Below are 15,899 nucleotides of genomic sequence, written 5' to 3' on the forward strand. Positions count from 1 at the left end.
AGGAAGACCCAGGACACGCTGGAGGGACTATGTTTCTCGGCTGGCCTGGGAACGCCTTGGGATTCCCCCGGAGGAGCTGGCCCAAGTGGCTGGGGAGAGGGAAGTCTGGGTCTCCCTGCTTAGGCTGCTGCCCCCTCGACCCGACCCCGGATAAGCGGAAGATAATGGATGGATGGATGGATAGCTGCAGCACAATCTGCTATGTCCAACAGTGGAGATTTTCTTTTTAGAAATCCATTTGTGAGACTAAAATCAGAAGATAAATTATCATTCAGCAGCTTGGAGCAGACAGACATGAACAGAACACAGAAAACTAAAAACAGACGGGAGACATACAACAGGACATTCTCTCCAACATGATAGGTATATTTTCTGTCCATCTACACTTAGATCAGCCACAGGTAGAACTTCTTTAACTAATTATGTGACTTCTGGACCTAATGATTGGGGGTTTAAAGTGAAAGGGGGTGAATATATATGCATGCACCACTTTTTCAGTTTTATTTTATTTTTTTGTTCCCCCTATTTACCTTTGTTAATCTGGAGTTTTATTGTAGGATAATGACTTCAAATCCAAATAGAAATCCAAGCCAGAAAGCTGTGTACCTGTCTGTTTTATTTTACGCAGTTTAAAAAACCCCCAAAACAAAACAAAAAAAACTTGTTTTGGTTGGGAGGTGGATAAGAGGATGGGAGATGTCTGTTTTTCTGATTTAGTTATTAGACTGGACTGTTTTCATGAGACACGTCAACAAGCAGGAGGAGAAAAAAGGCATCAACTTTGAGCACAAAAAAGCAACAAAATAATTATGAAGCAACATAGATCCATTTTTGCAAAGAACTGTATCGCAGATTGTAAAATTTGTGTGGTTAGTGATTCAGGAGATAAATGTCTGCCCCACAAATATTTTTGCTCAGCAGCTGCTACTGAAGGGTACCCTTATAGATTTGCTGGTGTAGATTCTCTCCAGGATATGGCAAGTCCAAAAAGGGTTTGATAAACAAAACAACTGAACTTCTGTTTTGTAGCTGAAGACGTTTCACTTAAACCTTAACTTGATGTTGGCAGTAGAGTTAATGTGTCTGGTGAACTCTTCTACTTCCTTAGCTTGGATTTTTGACCCAGGTATCATCCACATATCTGAACCAGTGGCTCGGTGTTGTTCCCTTGAAGGAGTTTAGGGCTCTCTGTTCCCCTCCTCCATGTAGCGATTGGCCACAATTTGTGACACTTGAGATCCCATGGCACATCTATGCTTCTGTCTGTAAAAAGTGCCATCATGCTTGAAATAAGTGATGGAAAGACCGAGGTCCAGCAGGATGCAGATTTGTTCAAGGGTGAAATTGACAGTCTATTGACAATAACATTAAGTTCACCAGAGAGGATGCTAATGACATCAAGCTGCCTTTTTTGGACTGTTTAGTGCACATGGAAAGAGATGGAAGCCTCAACATTGAGGTTTACAGGAAACTGATCCATACAGATCACCTTCTGTTTGACTCTCACCACCCACTGGAACACAAACCTTCTTTCATTAGAACTTTAGAACATGTCCCAAAGAGGACAGAAGGGAAGGAAAAGGAACAGAAACACATCAAAAACGCTCTCCAAACATGTGGATAAACTAACTGGGCTTTTGTCAAGTCATTGAGGAAATCTGGAGAACATGCCACTGAACAGAACAGGGAGGAAAAGAAGAACGAACAAAAAAACATTGTCATCCCTTATGTTGCTGGTGTATCTGTGAAACAGAAGGGTTTTCTTTACAACTCAAGATCCCGTTGCATTTTAAACCTAACAGGATTCTTTTTAGGGCAGCATGAAGTGACACTATAGCATATGGGGACACAGGTGGAGGTGGTGGAGCAGCTCAGTTTGCTGTCTCTTCTGCTGCTTTCTCCACTTTTAGGCACCCATTGAGATCAAGATCATCTCTTAAAGCTGTCATTGTTATGCTTTTGAAACACTTTAATTGCTTTTAGCCAAAAAAAAGGTCAAGTCTTTAAAAAACTGCTGTGTGTGTTTCTCAGGGATGCATGGAGCCGTCTGGGACAGATGAGTCCAGAGAGTGCCATGGCTGCATATGTGGAAGAAATGAAGAAAGTTGCACAGGAGGTACATTTATCATTCATTCAGTCTCTCCGTTAAATTTGCCTATTCAAGCAGAAATAATCTTCTGAGGCAGACAATTCTTTTTAAGCTGCATTTATATTATCAATATTGCCACACATGAGCACCTGATTGTGATAAAATGGAAGAGCAAAATCAGAGGTGCAAAATTCGAAGCACCCATGGTGTCTATATCACAGACATTAGGGTAATAGTCTCATTGATAGGGTGTAATGGAAATTGCAATGCACTTTAATGTGGAACTGAGCAGTTTGAATTATGTGAAGAGTTTTTTTTATTGGGGCCTGCTAGCAGTGCATAGAGAGCAGTACAATGCATGCAGGCACCTATTATTCTACACCAGATAGAATGTCTCTTTATTATTATTGGGGCCTGCTAGCAGTGCATAGAGAGCAGTACAATGCCTTGCGAAGCATAATATATGTGAAATTTTAAAGTAATGAAAACCAATCTCTCCTTTCGCTCACGGTCCAAGAATTATTTCAATACGTCCTATAGTTTTTGTACAGCAAATGGTTGTTCGGCATGTATGTTTGCCCGTTTCAGAACTTTCTTTCTCATTGAAATACATTGCAGATCGATCCAAAAATCAGTCTCTTACTGTTTTTTGAAAGCTCACTACGACAGCATACCTTCACCTAGAAACGCAATTTAAAGTTTCATGCCACCATAAGACATTCAAGTATTACTGACCAAAGCAGCTTTTTGATATCTTGTATAGTTTTCGGACAGCGTCTGGTTGTTCTGCATGTACTCGCACAAATTTTCTGTGCCTTTCTGTGTCGTCTTTGCCCCGCACAGGTGCTGTGTTGCCATGGTAATAGAACACACAGCCTGACCTCTGATGACATCACACAGACTCAGTGTGGGTTTCTCTGTGTGTACATTCAGCTATGCTTCAACAGTGTGTATTAGGCTTTGCTAATACACAGGCCTGCTTATTGCTAAGTCATCCTGCTAATGNGTCACATAAAAATCTACATCTGCCTTTTTTATAACTTGTAGTTTTTTTGGCAAAACAAAAAGGTTCCCAAACAAGGTGTCTGGTTTGGGAACCTCAGGGTCTCGATGATGTGGTTCTGTTGGCGTCTTTAAGTCATGACCTTCAGTGTGTTCTGAAATAGTTTGCAGCTGGAATGAGAGTAAGCTCCTCCAAGTCTGAGGCCTCAGTTCTCAACCAGAAATAGGTGGAAAGTTCCCTTCGAGTCCGGGGGTGAGTCTTTGCTTCAAGTGGAGGAGTTCACAGATCTTGTCTTGTTCACAAGTGATTGAAGGATGGACTGACAAAGTAAAACACTGCCTCCAGTAACGTGGCAAAGGAGTTGAACTGAAAAGATAAGCTCTCAATGTACTGGTCCATCTATGGTCATGTGCGTGCTCTAATGTGGCAACCGTTTAACGTAGAAAGGTCAGACATCACAGCTAGAACCCTCATGGGTCAGGGAGCCATGCTAAGGAGTTTGAGGTCACAAGGTCAAAGGTCAAGGTCACAACAGCCCGTGAGCTCCAACTCTGCAACCGTTTAAAGTAGACAGATCAAACTTCGGAGGTGGACTCCTCACATCTTTAGGACCAGCCCTTTATAATTTCTGTCTGCAACTGATCAGCTCTTGGAGCCATCTTGGTTCAGCACGGACGCACACCGTGGCAGGCCCCGTCAAAGTTTCTCCAGGAACTTTCTAGTTTATGTTATTATGCTCACATGAACTGAAGGGTTTTGTTTTTAAACCAGTATTGTGATCGACACTCCCTTCCAGTAGGTGGCGGTAATGCACCCCAATGTTGTTTCCAACCACCGTTAAACAGAAGAAGAAGAAGAAGAAAAAGAAGCCTGTTGTTAGCATAGTAATGAAGCTACTGTTGCTAAAAGTCATTTTGTTGCCTGAAGAAGCTCGTTGTGAATAAAGTCTAAGACATACAGTTTAAACACAGACATTTTCGGAAAGAGCAGAGAAGGACCTTCGTTTAGATATGTGTGTCGTGTCTGTAGGAGAAGTTTTCAGCGTTTTACGAGCATTTTTTTTTAATCAAATACAGAAGGCGAAGCTAAGCTAATGTAGCCGGTATCACGTCGCATTCGGCGGCTTGTAGCGACAGAAGTTTAAGTTTTCCAGAGAAAGCATTGGTACTACCAGAAAGCGGGGAAAAATACGAATGTTTTGATATGAGATGTAGGTACATTTGACCCAAATCTGTGCCTTTTAAGAAGCATTTGTTTACAAAGGAATGTAGCAGAAAGAGGCTAGTCTTCCAGTGGTGACTGTGGCTTCAGAGGTTCGTTTCGAATAAATGTTAAATCCTTGGAAAACAACATGGTCATGGCTTGAAACCCCACGGAAATAGCTACGTTTTGATATATTATGTATGCATGTATCACGAAATGTGTGGGCATACGACGAGTTAGGCGTTCGGTACCGGCAGCCACTTTCTCAGGCTTCCAGATGTCCGCACACAGAAAAATATAAGTGTTCACACAGAAAAATATAAGTGTTCACACAGAAAAATATAAGTGTTGTCATTCCCCATTTCACAAAAACAAGTTTTCTAAGTGACCCAGAAAAACAAGTTGAAAAAATATTTAGCCCTTCACCCCTGGTTAGGCTCCCTCCTCCCTTTACTTGATGTTTCCATAAAGTTATTAGACAACAAAGAATACATTTCCATTGTTGTGCTGATGACACGCAGTTATATTTATCCATGAAACCTGATTAATCCAATCATTTACTTACATTACAAACATGTCTTAAAGACATAAAAACCTGGATGACTCTTAATTTTTTGTTTTTAAGCTTAGATAAGACAGGTCAGAGGTCAAGCTCACAAGAGCCCCTGAGCTCCAGCTCTGAAACTCTGCACAGTAGGAAGTTCAAACTTGACGGCTGTACTCCTCGTGTGTCGACGATAAGCATTTCATAACGCCTGTCTACAACGGACCAGCTCTCACACCGACAGTCAGTCGGGACGAACATGTGCACATGCAGTCCCGTTTAAGTTTCTTCAGAAACTTTCTAGTTTTGCATTTTAACCTTTTCATTGATCTGGTTTCCTGAAAGTAAATATAGAAAAAAAGGTCTAAGTTTCAATGATCTCTGAGCTAAGTGGATTCTGCTCAGTTCAGCTTGTTGGTTCTGTCTCTGCAGGTTATTGACACCATGCCCATGACCGAAACAACAGCCTCACTCTTCCACCATTTTGAGCCTCTCTACAGAGTGATTGATGACATGCCTCAACCTCCAGCGTCACTGCTCACACTCACACAAAGTCAGTGCGCGCACACACACACACACCCAAGGTGTTGGACTTCCTTTAACTTTAGTACCTCTGCTAAGTTTTGATCTTCAGTCCTGATCAGATTTTTGTCTTTATACATAAACCTTTACAAAAAGTTACATTGATGGAGAAATAAACTGCCTTAATTGGATTCAAGTCATAGTTGTAAAGTTGAGTGCTTGAAGGAAGTATTTCACAGTTGAATGGATAATGGTTTTTAATGCCAGTTTGACTGCTTAAAAACGTCAACAGTTCACATGAACTTCATGATAACACTGTGAATCTCATACAGCTCTCCTTTGAACATTGTGCCTTGGTTTGGTTAGAAATTAAAACTATGAATGTTTTCTTATCTCTCTGCTGCCCACAAGTGGCCCAAAAACACAACATCCTCCATGTTTTGTATTTATTTTTGACTTGTTGATTTTTCTGGGTGTGTCTGAATCAGAGCGTCTCTGTATGTTACTGTAGATCACCAGCATAGTGGCTGTCAAACAGATGTGAAGGATGAAGAGGAAACGTCTGAAGAGAAGTCAGAGGGTGGTGATCTAAATGTGTTGCTGAATGTGTCTGAAGTCGGTGACCTCACTGCCAACATAATCCCCAGTGCTATAGGTCTGACTCTCTTTTTGTTTGATTCCTCGATTCTGCTTTGAGTGCAACAAAACCCATTGTACTGTCGGTCCGTTCAGGAGAACCTGCAGTACTGTTGGTCATAAATGTTTTGGAGGTGGAATTTCAATGTATTTCTATGGTAAATGTTTTTGTAAATAAAGTTAAAAAGTATAAAAGTTACAAATACTGAAAGTCATAGCACAGTATTCCTGATCAAGCTGAATGTTTTGATGTGAGAATGGTTAAAGTAACACAAAGTATGCAGAACTAGATAGCAAATGAAAAAAACTATAAACAGAAAAACAAGTGTGAATGTTGACTCAGCATTAACACGATTACCGTAGTTAAACATTGCAACCATTCAGTAACATGTACAATGCGGTGTCACCTGATTAAACAGACCTCCAATGTAAAAAAGAGCAGCATCCAAAAATGCTCAATCTTCCTATCAATCAGTGTGCAGCTAGAGATGAATGCAGCGGTGATTTTAGTCATTAGTTCACCTGGAATCTACATGTGGAGCTACTTGTCTATTCTCCTCACATCTTCATTGCTTTTTATTCGCTGCAGTGTTCTTTCTTCAGATGATAAAACAAGTTTATTTTCTTTCTGTTTTTAAGTACTTCCATATTGTTTAAGTACAGGTGGAGATAAATTTAATGAAACAAAGCTTAATTTTTTTGTGAAAAGAGGTACAGTTAAAAGCAATTGTCTAATGTATATCTGCATGGCATTAGTATGTGATAAGGACAAACAAAAAATGTGAAGAAAGAATTTATTTATTTTACAATAGTATGCTAAATCAGTACAGACAGATTTGTTGGTGCCGTTAAAGAGACAATTAATCTTTGCAGTATAGTCATGTCATGTTTCAAACTAAGTGTTGACCTTAATTAGTATCACAGGAGCCTTCAAGCTACATTCACCCTATTTAAGGAGAACAAACAGCCATTGGGTAGTTTGGTTTGGTTGTGTTCACCACAGTGGAGCAGAGAAAGCAAAGGTGAGAGCTGCCTGAGGAGCTCAGATTTAGATATCCACGTTAAAGATGGAGGCTAAAAGACCATCTACAAGCAGCTTCGTGTTCCTCTGACCACAGCTTATGAAAAGTATAAGGTTCATGGGACTATGGCCAACCTCCCAGGACGTAGACCCAGGAGGGTATGCAACAAGTGGCAATCCCATATTGCCACTGGTTGCTCACAGGTACTTGGCACATGAATGTCAGCATCTAGGGTACCAGAAGCTCAAAGCAAGAGACAATAGCAGAATAAGCTGTTATTGGCAGAAAAGATTTGGCAGGTTTCCTTATGGGAAAAAAACACACAAAGCCTTGAAGGATGTTTTTTCAGTAGTTTAATTTTGTCCATGCCTCAGAGAATTCAAGCTGTTATAAAAGCCAGAGGTGGTACAACAAAGTACTAATGATGCATTGTTGTTTACATAAGTCCACCATTTGTTCCTCATATTTGAGTTCTACAGAAGCCTGTTAATTACTCAGTTATTCAAATCAGGTGTGTCAAAGCAGAAAAAGAACTAAGACATGTAGGATAGTGTCCCTTGAGATTGCTGCTCAACCCACAAATGCATCTTCCTAACAAATATTTAAGGGGCAATCAACAGGTTTTTCAACAGTATAAGATTTATTGCCAAGAAGTGTTGTTTCAACAACTAAATAATCAACCAAACATAAATGGTTGAAAAAAAAAGTAAAAAAAAAAGTAATTTTTGTGCTGTTTATTTTAGAGTAGTTATGCACGGATGCTATTTTTCAGTAGATGTTTAACAAATTTCAAGTACCACCTGGAATGCCTTCTATTATCCCTAGCTCCATTTGAAAACCATAGATTGTTTAGTATAGCATGGTTCTAGTCTCCACCCAGTCCCTCACTAAAGTCCCTGTATATTTTTCTGCAGCAGACCCTGGGATGTTGACCAGTGACTCAGAGAGTGAAATCTTCTGTGACTCTGTGGATTCAGTGGAACAGCTGAGTAACATCAAGGTAGGATTCAGTCCCATCCCCCAGTGGATTGGTCTCATGCATCTAAAATGAATCTACTGATAATCATTTTGAAACGTTTTCCAAACCTTCTGATTATCACAGATCCCAGTTATCAAATCAAATGGTTTTCACAATGACCATGTGTCCCCGGAGTTGTATCCAGCTCAGGGTGATCAGCAGGAGGGTCACCTGGAGGGCAGACAGGTCGGATCGGGTCATGGTGGAGAAGGAGCAGAGGATGGGAGAGGGCAGAGGTCTTCCCAGAGGAATCCGGAAACTGGCAGAGAAGCTTCCTACCATAACTGGAGAGAGTGTAAGCTGCTGTGTTTGAAATATGCTCAGTGTTTAGTTTAGTTTAAATTTGTTAGACAAACGTGAAACAAAAAGGAAGATTGTCCAGTTGATGTTTCGTACCTCGATAGTTTTCGTTCTCTATTAACTGTTCCACTTGTTGGAGCTCCTGTCCTGCTGTATTTAAAATCATTTTACGCTCTACCTCTGAAATAAAGACACTGAGACATTTTAAAATAATTTTATTTAAAGAAAAAATAATATAGAACTGCCCAAGCATAAGAGATTATACTTCTCTTGAATTTTGCAGTGGTGCCACTTAATTGATTTTTGACTTTCAGAGCTGGTTTGTACATTGACTTTTAAGGCAAATTGAGTTGTTTGGCCCTGAACAGTTCCTCAATCAGAAAGATGTGACAGATTCATAGCATGTAGTTACAACTGGGAAGCCTTTACTGATGAACACAATCTTTTGAGATAATAGCAGTTAAAAGTGCTTTTAATGGTTCTAGATACTTTTCTCATAAGAGCCTCAAATTTAAGTTGAGAGTCCAAAACAACCCCCAAATATTTGAACTCATCTACTGTTTTGCTTTTTTAAAAAAAAATTAATAACAGTAAATTCATTACCAACTTTCCATATAATTGTAAAGACATTGACACAGTACAGTTTAGTACAGTTCAGAGTTAAGAAGTGATCCTTAAACCACTTTCACCATGTGTCTGTTCAGTGTCTCTGCAGCTCGTTGTGGAGACTGCCGTTTCGTACTGTTGAAACCAGATGTTTCTATCCATTGTACAAAAAGACAGAAACATTATTTTTCTCACTGTCTGACATTAAATCAGACTAAATCTTGTATTAAAGCTAGACTAAAGCTTTTATTAATCAACACTAGTGGATCACAGCATCAACATAAATATGCCAGAATTATCTCAATAGGTAATGTCCGTCTGTTGTCCTCTAGCAGATAAAAAAAAATCATTAAAAAAGTGCACAAGAATAACAAATACAACTGCTAAAACATTCCATAAAACATCACACAACATACATCAAATCTGTATATTACACAGTTCACGAATGAGAACTAAATGTCTGGTAATTTTCAAAGTCTAAAATATTCTTACTGATGATATTATCTTAGTGAACATAAAAGGGCTTTTCGTCCCAAAAATTAATTGCCTCTTTGAAGGGACTTGATAGGTTTTAATACATTTGCTATTGTATGCAACTAGGTTGTAAAACAATACGATATATGAGAAAAGACCATTGCACGCATATAAACTTTTGCTAACTATAAAGTGAAAAATGGCCTTATATGACAAAAATTTGCCAGGTTGAATTTTATTATATTTGTTGTCCTTTTGATATGTTGCCTAAATGTAAGATTTGAATCTCTTTTTGTTGTTGTTTTCTCTGAGGCCCAGACATGTCTTTACAGGTATTGAGCTAAAATTTATTGTGGTAGTAGCTGAGTGTCATCCCCAACAGATACTCTGAGTGTGACATCTCATGATATCACAAGACATTGTTCATAATTTTTTTTTCAACCCAACTCTTCCATTTTTCATCACTAAATGATTCTGGACTTGGTATGGTCCATAGGTGGCGCTCCACAGGGCAGTCGGAGGCGAGCGGCCCCAGACAGTGGAGGCAGTGGTGGAGCCGGACGAGGAGGGGGCGGTGGGTCAGAGGGTGGGCTGGAGCGGCGGCATGATGCCCACCTGCAGCAGCAGATCATTCTGGCTCTTCGGAGGCTCAGGGAGGACATGAGGAGTGTGATGGAGAGGCTGGAGGTGGTGGAGAGGCTCGCTGCCTCACATGTAAGTCTGCCTTCTGTTGGAGGTGTTCAGCTTGTTGGGGACTCATTTCGAAGGCTCTTTCTGTTTGTGTATGTGTTTCAGGCTCAGGACTCTGAGTGCAGACCCTGCCTTCAGTGTGCAGCCTTAGCTTCACAACAGGTGAGGAACTGACATGACATACAGCATGGGTTCTGATCCGACCAATCACACAGGATGGGAAACTGTGGTTTTTTTTTGAGACTTTGAAATGTGGTTTCTGACACGTTGTTTTTTCCTCAGTCTTGGTAAATTTAAAGTACTGTATTTTCCGCACTATAGGGCACACTAGATTATAAGATGCACCATCAATGAATGGTCCATTTTCAAACTTTTGACATATATAAAACGCACTGGTCTATAAGGCGCATCATCGTACACCTCCCAATTTTTGTAATTTCGCACCGTGCTCCATTCATAATGGACGATTTTGGTGCTCTAACGGAGCTGGTTCACCTGTATCAGCATTTATTTGATCCCTCTATGAGAGATCACAAAGATAATCAAACGGTTTAAAACTCACAGAATACTGCACCGACGTAAGCGTCAAGTATAAACGCCTACGCCGCTCACTCAGGTCTGCACGCCATTCGCAGAGCCCTGCACGACTATAACTGAGCCTTATTGCTGCAAGCGGTGTGGCTTTGTAGTTTACCAAAGTCGTACTAAAACAGTACGACTTCTTACATATGTAAGACGCTCTGGATTATAAGGCGCAATGTTGTTTTTTGAGAAAATTGAAGGCTTTTAAGTGTGCCTTATAGTCCGGAAAATACGGTACCCATATTTCATCAAGCCGTGAAATTATACTGGGTTTTACACAGAATATAAAAGTATGGCTAAAAAGATTTTTTTTCAAAAATGTAAACCAGAATTTAAAAAATGTTCATGAAACAAAAACCTTGAAAATGTTTGCTTCCATTAGCTTCTATAGACCTGCTGCGGTCACTGTAAGCTATAATATGCTGTCAACCAGAGGACAACAATCTGAACAGCGTTATATTCACCAGATTAAACACAGAGCTGATGTTCACAGTGAAGCTGTAAAACAGCTGACAGCTGTCAGAGCTCTGTGCTTTAGTGTGGGGGAATTTTACAGGTTAAAATTGCTCTGACACTGATTAATCCCCCCCAAAATATAAAAAAAAACAAACAAAAAAACGACTTCCAAGCTATTCTGTAGGTGAAGATGTTTCACTTCCCATTTGCAGAGCTTTGTCAATTTAAAACTGGAAAAAAAAAAGCTTTCGCCCCCATGGGAAGAGGAGCGTCTACAACTACAAAACAGAAGTCCAGTTGCTTTTATTTATTTATTAGTATGGATTTGCCTAGTCCTGGATGACTGCGATTCTACACCAGTATATCTGACACTGATTGTATACGTCCCCTCATTTTTCTTTCTCTGAGTCTTTTAGGTAATTGAGTTTGTTAAGAGAGAAGTCTACAAAAATGTGTCTAAAATGGCTCTGAACCATGTTAATGTCAGAATAATCAGGATGCTCAGATGTCTAAATGACCTACTGATGTCCTGTTTGGTGCTCAGCTCTGTGTGCTGTTTCTGTGTGTGTATCTTCATGCAAATGTCAAGGTGTGATTTTGTTCTCCTGTACTTTTGACTGTGACCTCAGTTCTGTTCTGCTTTCCCAAAACAAAGAGGTAAATTACCTGCAGCTTTAAAGGTTCAGTGAACCCATATGTGGCTCTAACATCTCAAATTTACCAAAGAAAATGTTTAGTGATTAAAGCAAAGTCCTAACTTAGAGGTTAAAAATTAGTCTGGTGAAGAAATAGAAAGATGAGAGGACATGGTGGTGGAAGCTGGCAGCTAGCAGCCTCTCTGTGATCTGTGCCTTTTTGTGTTGTGACAGGAAAACAGACTCATCTACATGTTAGAACTGAACATGAATCTGGGATATGCCATCTTTTTAACTAAATACACCACATTCACATCCGCAGTCAGAACCAAGCAGGAAACTGGAATCCACCTGTAACACACAACACAACACAAAGCTGATTATTTGTTCAACTATCTAAAGCATGTTTTTTAGTTTGGATAAAAAAGGTTCATTAGTTCTAATTTCATATGATTTTAATATGTTCTTAAAGAATTTCCTCACCCAGAGAGAAAGGTCCAGTTTGGTCCACATTCAGACCAGGGTGTAGATGTAGTAGGTTGGAGCTACAGTCTTTGACTTAAAGTGGTCACCTCTGACACCTCTGTTCACACGTGGTGGTAAATTGTGTACCCAAAAATGTTAATGTCTGGAATATGTCATCTTTTTCACTAAATACATCAGCAGACCTGCTGGTGTTTCTGTAAAAACATTCAGACATTGAACATCATTATTATTCTGACAATAACATGGTTCAGAGCCATTTGAGATACATTTTTCTTGAGTTATCTCTTAATGATCTTAATACCTAACAGATGCAATATGAGAGAAATAAAGGCGCATATACAACATTTAATGACTTCACAGACCTCAGTGTCTAAACAAAGACTTAAGACTTGAACCTCCTACACAGGAAAACAGTTTAACAGCTCTGTGTTAAATTAGGTGAATAAAATTCAACATAAAACAGCTCAGACTGCTGTCCTCTGATTGACAGCAGGGGGTCAAAAACAATCAGAAAAAAAAAAATTAACCAAAGAGATACTCACCTATACAAAAACTTGTAATCCACTGATTATTTAAAGTTTGACAAAACGGACATTTTATTGAGAACAATTCTGATAAACAGTTCATTAAGAAAAAAACAAAACAAAAAAATGTACATTCCCAAAAATGGTGGTTGAATTATTTTTAATCACATTCCCCTCTAAACACCGACACAGGTGGTCTAGTTTTCATTGTGCATTGATTCAGAGCTGTATTTAGCAGTATTTAGGTGAGGGGCCCGACGAAGTGCAGCCCAAAGACCCCTTATGATGAGAAACAGAATTGGAAACAGTGTTCCCTAGCCCGGACGCGGGTCACCGGGCCCCACTCTGGAGCCAGGCCTGGAGGTGGGGCACGTTGGCAAGCGCCTGGGGGCCGGGCTTTCACCCATGGAGCCCGGCCGGGCACAGCCCGAAGAGGAGACATGGGTCCCCCATCCCATAGGCTCACTACTTATGGGAGGGGCTAAATGGGTCGGGTGCAATGTGGAATGGGTAGTGGCCGAAGGCGGGGACCTTGACGGTTTGATCCTCGGCTATAGAAGCTGGCTCTCGGGACGTGGAATGTTACCTCTCTGGTGGGGAAGGAGCCTGAGCTGGTGTGTGAGGTTGAGAGGTTCCGGCTGGAAATAGTCGGGCTCACCTCAACGCACGGCTCTCGCTCTGGAACCAGTCTCCTTGAGAGGGGTTGGACACTCTTTCAGTCTAGAGTTGCCCACGGTGAGAGGCGCCGAGCAGGGGTGGGCATACTTGTTGCCCCCCATCTTGGTGCCTGTACGTTGGGGTTTACCCCGGTGAACGAGAGGGTAGCCTCCCTCCGCCTAAGTGTGGGGGTACGGGTCCTGACTGTTGTTTGCGTTTATGCGCCAAACTGCAGTTCAGATTACCCACCCTTTTTGGAGTCCTTGGAAGGGTTACTGGAGAGTGCCCCTTCTGGGGACTCCCTTGTTCTGCTGGGGAACTTCAATGCTCACGTGGGAAATGACAGTGAGACCTGGAGGGGTGTGGTTTGGAGGAACGGCCCCCCTGATCTGAACCCGAGCGGTGTTCTGTTGTTGGACTTCTGTGCTCGTCATGGATTGTCCATAACGAACACCTTGTTCAAATATAAGGGTGTCCATATGTGCTCTTGGCACCAGGACACTCTAGGTCGCAGTTCAATGATTGATTTTGTTGTCATTTTATCTGATCTGCGGCCGCATGTTTTGGACACTCGGGTGAAGAGAGGGGCGGAGCTGTCAACTGACCACTACCTGGTGGTGAGTTGGCTCCGATGGAGGGGGAGGATGCCAGTCAGACCTGGCAGGCCAAACGTATTGTGAGGGTCTGTTGGGAACGTCTGGTGGAGTCTCCTGTTAGGCGGAGCTTTAACGCCCATCTCCGGGAGAACTTCAAACATGTTCCGGGGGAGGCAGGGGACATTGAGTCCGAGTGGGCCATGTTCCGTGCCTCCATTGTTGAGGCAGCTTATCAGAGCTGTGGCCACAAGGTGGTTGGTGCCTGTCGTGGCGGCAACCCTCGAACCCGCTGGTGGTCACCGGCGGTGAGGGATGCCGGCAGGCTGAAGAAGGAGTCCTATTGAACATTCTTGGCCTGTGGGACTCCAGAAGCAGCTGACAGGTACCAGCAGTCCAAGCGGCATGCGGCTCGGATGGTCGCTGAGGCAAAAACCCGGACATGGGAGGAGTTCGGAGAGGCCATGGAGAAAGACTTCCGCACGGCTTTGAGGAAATTCTGGTCCACCATACGGCGTCTCAGGAGGGGAAAGCGGTGCAGCACCAACACTGTTTATAGTGAAGATGGTGTGCTTCTGACCTCGACTCGGGACGTTGTGGGTCGGTGGGCCGAATACTTCGAAGACCTCCTCAATCCTACCGGCACGTCTTCCATTGAGGAGGCGGAGCCTGGGAGCTTTGGGTCGGGCTCTCCAATCTCCGGTGCTGAGGTCACTGAGGTGGTTAAAAAGCTCCTCGGTGGCAAGGCTCCGGGGGTGGATAAGATTTGTCCGGAGTTCCTTAAGGCTCTGCATGTTGTAGGGTTGTGTTGGTTAACGCGACCAACACAACCCTACAATATTGCGTGGACAGTTTCCCTGGATTGTCAGACCAGGGTGGTGGTCCCCTTATTTAAAAAGGGGGACCGGAGAGTGTGTTCCAACTACAGAGGGATCACACTCTTAAGCCTCCCTGGTAAGGTCTATTCGGGGGTTCTGGAGAGGAGGGTCCATCGGATAGTCGAACCTCGGATTCAGGAAGAGCAGTGCGGTTTTCGTCCTGGTCGTGGAACACTGGACCAGCTCTATACCCTCAGCAGGGTCCTTGAGGGTGCATGGGAGTTCACCCAACCAGTCTACATGTGTTTTGTGGACTTGGAGAAGGCCTTTGACCGTGTCCCTCGGGGAGTCTTGTGGGGGGTACTCCGGGAGTATGGGGTACCAGGCCCTTTGATACGGGCTGTTCGGTCCCTATATGACCGGTGTCAGAGCTTGGTCCGCATTGCCGGCAATAAGTCGGGCTCATTTCCAGTGAGAGTTGGACTCCACCAAGGTTGCCATTTGTCACCGATTCTGTTCATAACATTTATGGATAGAATTTCTAGGCGCAGCCAAGGTGTTGAGGGGATCCGTTTTGGTGACCTTAGGATTGCGTCTCTGCTTTTTGCAGATGTTGTGGTCCTACTGGCTTCATCAGACTCTGATCTACAGCTCTCGCTGGAGCGGTTCGCAGCTGAGTGTGAAACGGCCGGGATGAGGATCAGGGCCTCCAAATCCGAGGCCATGGTCTTGAGCCGGAAAAGGATAGAGTGCCTTCTCCAGGTCGGTTGAAGATGTCATGCCCCAAGTAGAGGAGTTTAAGTATCTCAGGGTCTTGTTCACGAATGAGGGAAAAATGGAGTGGGAGATCGACAGGCGGATTGGTGCAGCGTCTGCAGTGAAGCCATAGTGGCTGGTGGACAAAATCTTTTACCAGCCACTCAAATATTTTACCAGCCACTATTTTTTGTTGTGACAAAGTTATTTCATATGATGATGATGATGGAGGTGGGTGGAAGCAGTTGTGGTGCCCTACAAGCTGAACAACACCTCTTTCTGGAC

General features: G+C 42.5%; 2 protein-coding genes across 6 annotated transcripts in view; one reads left to right on the top strand and one right to left on the bottom strand.

Moving 5' to 3' along the window:
• The window catches only part of acbd4 (acyl-CoA binding domain containing 4), a 33,077-nt gene that overhangs the window by 10,686 nt on the left and 6,492 nt on the right, over positions 1-15,899 (top strand). The window contains exons 4-10 of one of the 4 annotated variants that reach the window (XM_025011027.2): positions 2,032-2,116; positions 5,272-5,392; positions 5,873-6,016; positions 7,937-8,019; positions 8,122-8,332; positions 9,914-10,131; positions 10,213-10,269. In XM_025011027.2, the coding sequence (XP_024866795.1) occupies positions 2,032-2,116; positions 5,272-5,392; positions 5,873-6,016; positions 7,937-8,019; positions 8,122-8,332; positions 9,914-10,131; positions 10,213-10,269 (919 nt within the window). Of the gene's footprint in view, positions 1-2,031; positions 2,117-5,271; positions 5,393-5,872; positions 6,017-7,933; positions 8,020-8,121; positions 8,333-9,913; positions 10,132-10,212; positions 10,270-15,899 lie in introns of all 4 variants that reach the window. The other 3 variants (XM_025011028.2, XM_025011029.2, XM_017437913.3) reach the window with 3 other exon arrangements.
• LOC108248866 (rho GTPase-activating protein 23-like) overlaps positions 7,798-15,899 on the bottom strand; it is a 183,455-nt gene continuing 175,353 nt past the window's right edge. The window contains exons 23-24 of one of the 2 annotated variants that reach the window (XR_003040350.2): positions 12,264-12,460; positions 7,798-12,131 (exon numbers count right to left, since the gene is read on the bottom strand). Coding sequence is in view for 1 of the 2 variants with exons in the window: in XM_025011026.2 (XP_024866794.1) it covers positions 12,402-12,460 (59 nt within the window). In the remaining variant the exon portion in view is untranslated. Of the gene's footprint in view, positions 12,461-15,899 lie in introns of both variants that reach the window. The other variant, XM_025011026.2, reaches the window with a different exon arrangement.

The sequence above is a fragment of the Kryptolebias marmoratus genome, linkage group LG2 (genome assembly GCF_001649575.2).
Source record: "Kryptolebias marmoratus isolate JLee-2015 linkage group LG2, ASM164957v2, whole genome shotgun sequence".
Lineage (NCBI taxonomy): Eukaryota > Metazoa > Chordata > Actinopteri > Cyprinodontiformes > Rivulidae > Kryptolebias > Kryptolebias marmoratus.